Source organism: Berghia stephanieae, chromosome 6 (assembly GCF_034508935.2).
Source record: "Berghia stephanieae isolate SIO BIC M18660-M18661 chromosome 6, UCSD_Bste_1.3, whole genome shotgun sequence".
NCBI classification, from domain to species: domain Eukaryota; kingdom Metazoa; phylum Mollusca; class Gastropoda; order Nudibranchia; family Aeolidiidae; genus Berghia; species Berghia stephanieae.
The window spans coordinates 7,498,554-7,506,053 of NC_088365.1; the positions used below are offsets into that span (position 1 = coordinate 7,498,554).

At 38.1% G+C, this 7,500-nt stretch overlaps 1 protein-coding gene across 3 annotated transcripts in view; it reads left to right on the plus strand.

Annotated features, from left to right (window-relative positions):
- LOC144974408 (uncharacterized) overlaps positions 1–7,500 on the plus strand; it is a 22,033-nt gene that overhangs the window by 13,719 nt on the left and 814 nt on the right. For all 3 annotated transcript variants that reach the window (XM_078917263.1, XM_078917264.1, XM_078917265.1), the window contains exons 8-10: positions 1,527–1,658; positions 2,223–2,513; positions 7,378–7,500. The exon at positions 7,378–7,500 is cut by the window's right edge and continues 814 nt beyond it. In XM_078917263.1, the coding sequence (XP_078773389.1) occupies positions 1,527–1,658; positions 2,223–2,513; positions 7,378–7,500 (546 nt within the window). The remainder of the gene's footprint in view (positions 1–1,526; positions 1,659–2,222; positions 2,514–7,377) is intronic.

Consider the following 7,500-nt stretch of genomic DNA (forward strand, 5'->3'; position numbering starts at 1 on the left):
TCATTAGAAATCCGAAAGTCTAGAGGTCAGGTGGTCGCTGGTTCGGATAAGTAAGTAAGTAAGATCATTAGAAATCAAGAAATATTGTGCCAGAATTTTATTTTTTATAGGCCCTATATTTTTATTGCTTTTAAACGAGCGTAAGCACAACTAGTATTCCAACTTATTATACCATTTTAATGTATCTATTTATGTCCATGTTACCCGTGTCACATTCATCATTTCATTGTTATTATGTTTCTTTTTATTCTAGAGATTTTACTGTAAAGCGCATAGAGCCCTCCAACGGGAACATGCGCTATATAAACGCAATTTATTATTATTATTATTATTATTATTATTATTATTATTATTATTATTATTATTATTATTATTATTATTATTGTTATTCAAAACTCGCCAAGCCTATTTTTCATAATTAAGGAAAATATCTTTATTTTTTTTTTTTTTTTGGTCATTTGTGACCCGATGTCTCAAAACGGTATTATGTCGGGATGAACCAGATGCTAAAAAGTCAAATTAAAGTTAAACTGGTCAAAAATATGAATCATTGGTATTCAGCACTCTAAAATATCATATTCATTCTCCTCAATAAAACATACAAACTCAACGCAAATCTGATATTTCTGGCTACAAATATATTTTTCAGCATCTTAATCATCCCGACTTAATACCGTTTTGAGACGAGGGGTCACATTTGTTTAATGAGATAAAGATGAAAATACTTGTTTGCTTTGCCTTACAGAAGAATACTCCTATAAACACCAGCAGCTTCATTGGTCCAATGGCCCTGGAGGACTACATACATAATAGGCTTCAACAGTCGTGACGTCACTTCCTTCGTAATGACGCATAGTAACTTAGTAACTGGTTCTAAACTATCGGAACAGTGGCGGACGCCCTTATATATGAAATACTTCTCCGACGATCATAAACGTGTGTCCGGAGAAGAAAACCATTATAAATCTTATCATGTTTTGACTTATATACAATCTGAGCACATGATATGTGAAAAAGTTCCAATCAGTGTAAAATAAAAAGTACCGACTTTCTTTGTTTAGAACCAAGCTGCGCGTTGCTGGGCGGACGTGATATCAGATTATTGAATCTAATTCTCATATTTTCTGTAATAAATTCAGCTGAAGAATCTAAATCTAAATCATCGCAGTATAGAACAGTTTTTAGACTATGGATCACGGTCTCAGTGGAACAACAAGAGATGAAGTGAGTAGGAAAGTGCCAGAAGACAATAGAGAAAAAAAAATTCGCGGAGGTGATGGGGGTTTGAACCCGCGACTTTACTGATAAGGTACTGGTCGTACCAGTAAGGTCGAGGGTTCAAACCCCCATCACCGCCGCGAAATTTGTATTCTCTATTGTCTTCTGGCACTTTCCTACTCACTTCATCTTTTGTTGTTATCAACATAAGTGGCTGCTCCACTCACTTTTCTGAAGTAAAAAAAGGTCTCAGTGTAACTAACTACTGTGCATTGGTTTACTTGATGTTTTCTTCTGTTGCACCGCAGGTCGAGAGGGAAGCGGCTATTACATGGAGTGTCGTGGACAAAGAACTATTCGCCAAGATAACTGTGCTAAAAATGACCCCAGCATGAGGACTATATTCTCCCAAAGTCTTAAGAAATGTGTTCCCTACAGCGGTAAGTTGTTGTTAAGTACGGCTATGTGGTCTAGTGGTATGACACTCGCTTTCGGATCGGAAGGTCCTGGGAGCGAGCCTCGCGCTCGGAGCATTTTTGAGTCCTTTGAAAAGGCTCTTTACTCGCATTCTCTCACCATACTCAGGTGTAAAATGAGTACCTGTCCGTTAACAGCGTTGTCACTGTCCGAAAAATTATAATATCGCCTAACAGGCGTCATGTCCCGTCCTACATGTTAAATATTACTATTGATCAGGGACCCCTTGTAAAGCGCTTTGAGCACATTTTGTGGATCTTGAGCTATATAAAGCTCACTTTTAAAGCTGAATTTTTCGTTTTTTCCTTGAGCAAGATTATTAACCTCCAATTTGCTCGCTTGGACAACATGGGTGATTCCTGTTGACATCAGACATCTTGTTTGATGAGTTATCTATATTCCTTCGTGGAATGCCTAGGCGACGATATCTTAAAATATCGTGTCGCAAAAGACATAATTTTTCTTTTTGAAAACGACATAGATAGCTATATATATATTACCATTTTTTCTTCAAAATTTACCAACAGATGTCATTCACGAAGTGTGCCAGTGGAGTGAACGCCGACTCCCTCATCCCTACCAATGCCATCTGTTCTACGACTGTGACGTCCTCAGCAGCATTGCCTACAACGAAGCTGGAGACCTCTCTGGAGAACAAACTGGAGTGCTGGGAGCATCATCAGCAGCAGCAGCATCCCCATTGCCATCCCAATACATTCGAATGTGTCCCTACCCGATGCTGTATTCTGTCAGGGACGGTAAATGCATGGACCCGACTCGAGTGGATTGTGGTTCTAGACGTGAGGCTAAAACACCATGTAAGTGCTGATATGATGCTGTGCAGCTATGTGGTCTTGTGATATATAACACCGTGGCCATCGTTATGTTCTCGCCTGATCGTGGCCTTCGTAAAGTTATAGCCTGACACTGACCAAAAAGTGACGTCAAAATGCCAGTCTTTTGCCACAAAAGAAAACAAATCGTGAGTTGTATTCAATAGTTCAACCAATGAAATAACTTGTTTCCATGAGCTCTACCAACGACAACTCACTAGCCGTGCAAAAAACAAATAATGACGTCAAACTGCCAGTCCTTTTGGATTTCAGTATCAGGCTATAACATAACGACGGCTACGGCTTGATACTGAAATACAAAAGGACTGGCAGTTTGACGTCATTATTTGGTTTATGCACGACTAGTGAGTTGTCGTTAGTAGAGCTCATGGAAACAAGTTATTTCATTGGTTGAACTATTGAATGCAACTCACGATTTGTTTTCTTTTGTGGCAAAAGACTGGCATTTTGACGTCATTTTTTGGTCAGTGTCAGGCCATAACTTTACGAAGGCCAAGATGACACTCGCTTTCAGATCGGAAGGTCATGGGTTCGAGCCCCGCTCCCTCGGCGCATAGTTGAGTCCTTGGAAAAAGGCTCTAGCCTCACATTTTCTCATCGTACTCTAGTTGTAAAATGAGTACCTACCTGGCCGTTAACAACGTTGTCTCTGTCGGGGAAAAATGTAATATCGCCTAACAGACCCTTTGCAAAGCGCTTTGAGCACGTTTAGTGGATATTGCGTTATATACCCACTCACTCAATCCCATGACCGGATGGTCGTCGGGGGGCACTTGTGTGAAGCAGAAGTTACAGTCTTCCTCCATGCCTGCCTGTTATGAAGCAGCTCCGGAACCGACATCTCTGTCCAGTCTTTTATATTGTCCAGCCACATCTTCCATGCTCTAGTTTTTTCAAAAAGTACAATTTAAAACCCTTTAGTAGCGGCGCTTTCTGGCACATTACCTTTATTCTCATATGGAATCCACCGTCTCAATCTGTTATGTCGTTGTAAACTACGAGTAGACTGAAAATCGACTCAAATGGCTAAACCATGTCTAAACAAACGTTGTTTCTCAAACTACTCAAAGGACAGCATGGTTCAGTGGTACGGTCTTTGCTTCATACCCGAAAGGTACAGAGTTCAATCACCCGCCGCTACGCTGTGTGGCCTTGAGCTAGTCATTTCGCCCTAACTCATTTTGCGGGGCTGCTCTGCGGCTGACGCCTGGGTTATTCCAGTCTTTCCCTTGGAATAGACCCTAAAGACAAATTTCCCCTTAGGGATGAATAAAGAGAATTTTTTATTTTTAAATCTTTTACTTTGAATTCAATATTTGTAAGCTGTTTCATCCAGACATAATAGTAATACCACCTTTAGTCAACGAATCGAATGATATGTAAAATACTTAGTTCAAAAGTGGGCTATTCTATAGTTTTTGAAAACTCATATGCTCATTATCTTTCATTTTATAACCAGTTAAATGCCGTACTCTGAAAAATCACGTAGGTAGAATTTGATAATTCCTGGCCAGAATACTCGTCCTTCAAAAATCGATCGATTTAAATGGCCCTCATCTTGGCAAAAACTCTAAGTTTTAGAGGCCGTTGTTTTTAAAAACACAGTATATGCAATGGTACCCATATAGCACACACTGTGTTCTTGAATACAACGGCAGAAAACATGGGACCTCCTTTTTTTTCTCTTTCTCATCATTACCTGCGTGTAACCTGAGGAAGGCTAAAGATCGAAACGTTGTTTACCTTGTGTTGTCACTTATTACATGAGTCACACCTACTCCCTGTATTTCTCTCCCTATTAAAAAGTTATTCTCTATTTAAATAAAGTATGGAATATTAGTAGGAGAAGAATGGTGGTGGTGATGACGACGACGACGACGACGACGACGATGATGATGATGAGCACGCTGATGATGATGATGATGATGATCATGCTGATGATGATGGTATTGATGATGATTTTGATGATGGTGATAATGATGATGACGATGATGGTGATGGAGATAATTATGATGATGATGATGATGATGATGATGATGATGATGATGATGATGATGATGATGATGATGATGATGATGATGATGATGATGATGATGAGAGGAGGAAGAAGAAAAAGAGGAGGGGGAGAAGGAGGGAGAAGAAGAAGAAGAGGAGGAGGAAGAGGAGGAAGGAGAGGAAGAGAGCATAATGTTGGTACAATAAAAACGATACATATAAAGAGAAGGAGGAGGAGGAGCATTTTAAATGCGCGTTAGTATAAGAGAAAGAGAATGAGTTAAGGGAAATGGGTCAGAAAGAGTGACAAAAGGAGAGAGAAAGAGATAGACAGATAGATAAATAGAAAGATAGATAAACAGTTTGAGAGAGAATACGAGACACAGAGAGAAAGAGAGAGATAAAGATAAATAGATAGATAGATAGATAGATAGATAGATAGATAGATAGATAGATAGATAGATAGATAGATGGAGAACGATAGCGAGGGAGAGAGAGAGAGAGAGAGAGAGAGAGAGATAAAAAGATAGACAGATGGATAGATAGATAGATATATAAATAGGTAGGTAAATTGATTGATTGATATATATATATATATATATATATATATATATATATATATATATATGTATATATATATATATATATATATATATATATAGAGAGAGAGAGAGAGAGAGAGAGAGAGAGAGGGAGACAAAGAAAGAAAGAGAGAGATAGAAAGAAAGAAAGAGAGAGAGAGAGACAGAGAGAGAGAGAGCTAGATAGTTGAACATTTCCCATATTGATCACTAGATAATGTCATCACACAAAGCAATCGGTGCATGTTCTATAGAAATATTGAACATTGGAAGCAATAGAATAGTTTCAGGCATAGACCCAAACAGACTAAATTGTAGTTCATGGATCAATGATATTGGAAGAAAATAACATTATAATTACCGGTGTAAGTAAAATTTTAATGTCAACGTTTAAACGTAATTACAACGTTATGATTGCCAAGTCAACAAGCCAAGATCAAATTTTATAATAGTTGACATTTATACTCCGATGATGTTGAATTCCAAGGAGTAACGATTATCCTTGCTTTAAAATTCTGAATGTCTACATCTTGTATTCAGATAGTATCGATAATAAGATTTCAATTAGTATAGAGTTTGCCTACAGCTTTGAACAATAAAAGCTGATGAGTAAAGTAAAATTAAAGATTATGCAGATTGTTTACATAGAAAACTTACAATGATGGTGTTTACATGTTCCATGAATTTCGTATATCTCCCATTGTTAAATTCTCTCCAACTTTAGTAGACCAAATAATGACAAATTAGATATCATCAATCAAAGCTAAATTCAAAATATATACTAATGGCAAAAACATATATGTACAATCAACACACACATGTGACAAACGGCGTCAAATTTGGTTTTATGTCGTGTTGAAACTGATCATCTATACGACTCTTTAGTCTTTCACAATGTGAAAAATGTTAAATTAATTTGAACTTTATATAGTGCAATATCCACTAAATGTGCTCAAAGCGCTTTACAAGGGGTCCCTGGTCAACAGCAACATTGAACATGTAGGACGGGACATGCCGCCTGTTAGACGATATTACAATTTTTCGGACAAAGACAACGCTGTTAACGGCCAGGTACACATTTTACACCTGAGTACGGTGAGAGAAAGTGAGTAAAGAGCCTTTTCCAAGGACTCAACTATGCGCCTAGCGCAAGGCTCGAACCCAGGACCTTCGGATCCGAAAGCGAGTGTCATACCACAAGACCACAAATAGTTCCTATTCTCTCCAATAAAGCAACGTACCGAACGCATCACCATCTGGTGTCTCGCTTCCAAGCGTGGGCGATCACGCATTTCAAACCCTTCTCTATCGTTAGTTGTCCTGATGGTCTCCACGACATTACTTCTTCCTCGTGTCCAGTTCCTAATGTTGTCCACCAATCTGTATCAATAGTCTGATGTCACATTCGCTCAGCAACCAGCGGCTTGGTTCTAAACAAAGAAAATCGGTACTTTTTAAAATTCTTCATGCTGGCTAGAACTTTTTCACATGTCATGTGATCAGAATGTATAAAAGTCAAAGCATGATCAGATTTATGATGCCAACTCACTCAGTCCTAGAGCTTTTTGCTGCTTTTCAAAACTGGAAAAATGTATTAAAAATGAGTTTGTACATAGATAGTTTTATTTAACTACCATTCATTAACATGTGAAAACTATGAAGCATTAGCTTTGATACTACGCCTATAATTTGTATAAGAAAAATGTAATAAATAGGCATGGGGTAAAAGTAACCCGGTTAAACTACGGATATAGTCGGTGTTAGGGTTGAGTGAGTTAACTATTTTTGTTATTGGCTCAGTGATTCATTCTATATTTAGATACGGGCGTGGAAATGATTTGGAGGTAGACGTTTGAGAAAGTCTTGTACTTTATAGGGAATGAGATTAGCGGAAGAGTAGCGTCCCTTGCTTGGACGTCACCGGTGAAGAAGTTATTTGTAAACAAACCAAATACAAGCCAAGCGCTCCAAATACAAAATTTTACTATTCATATTTCTGTACAAAAATGCATAACGTTGATTATGATATGCATTTTTGTACGGAAATATGAATAATGATTTTTTTTATTTGGAGCGCTTGGCTTGTATTTGGTTTGTTTACAAATAACTTCTCCACCGGTGACGTCCAATCAAGGGACGCTACTCTTCCTCTAATCTCATTCCCTATAAAAGCGTTTTTAATTGTTTTGAATTTATAATTGTTGATCTGAATTATGTGCTTGTATAATTTGTCTTTTCTTCTACGATTACAGGCGATTACATGCCGACGGAATGCGTCGATCCATCATACGCCAGCTGTGAGGGGTTGCCCGATGGTAAGAACGTCTTCAAGACTAGAGAAGGAACGCCCCACTACGTCGTTTGTGAGAACGAGA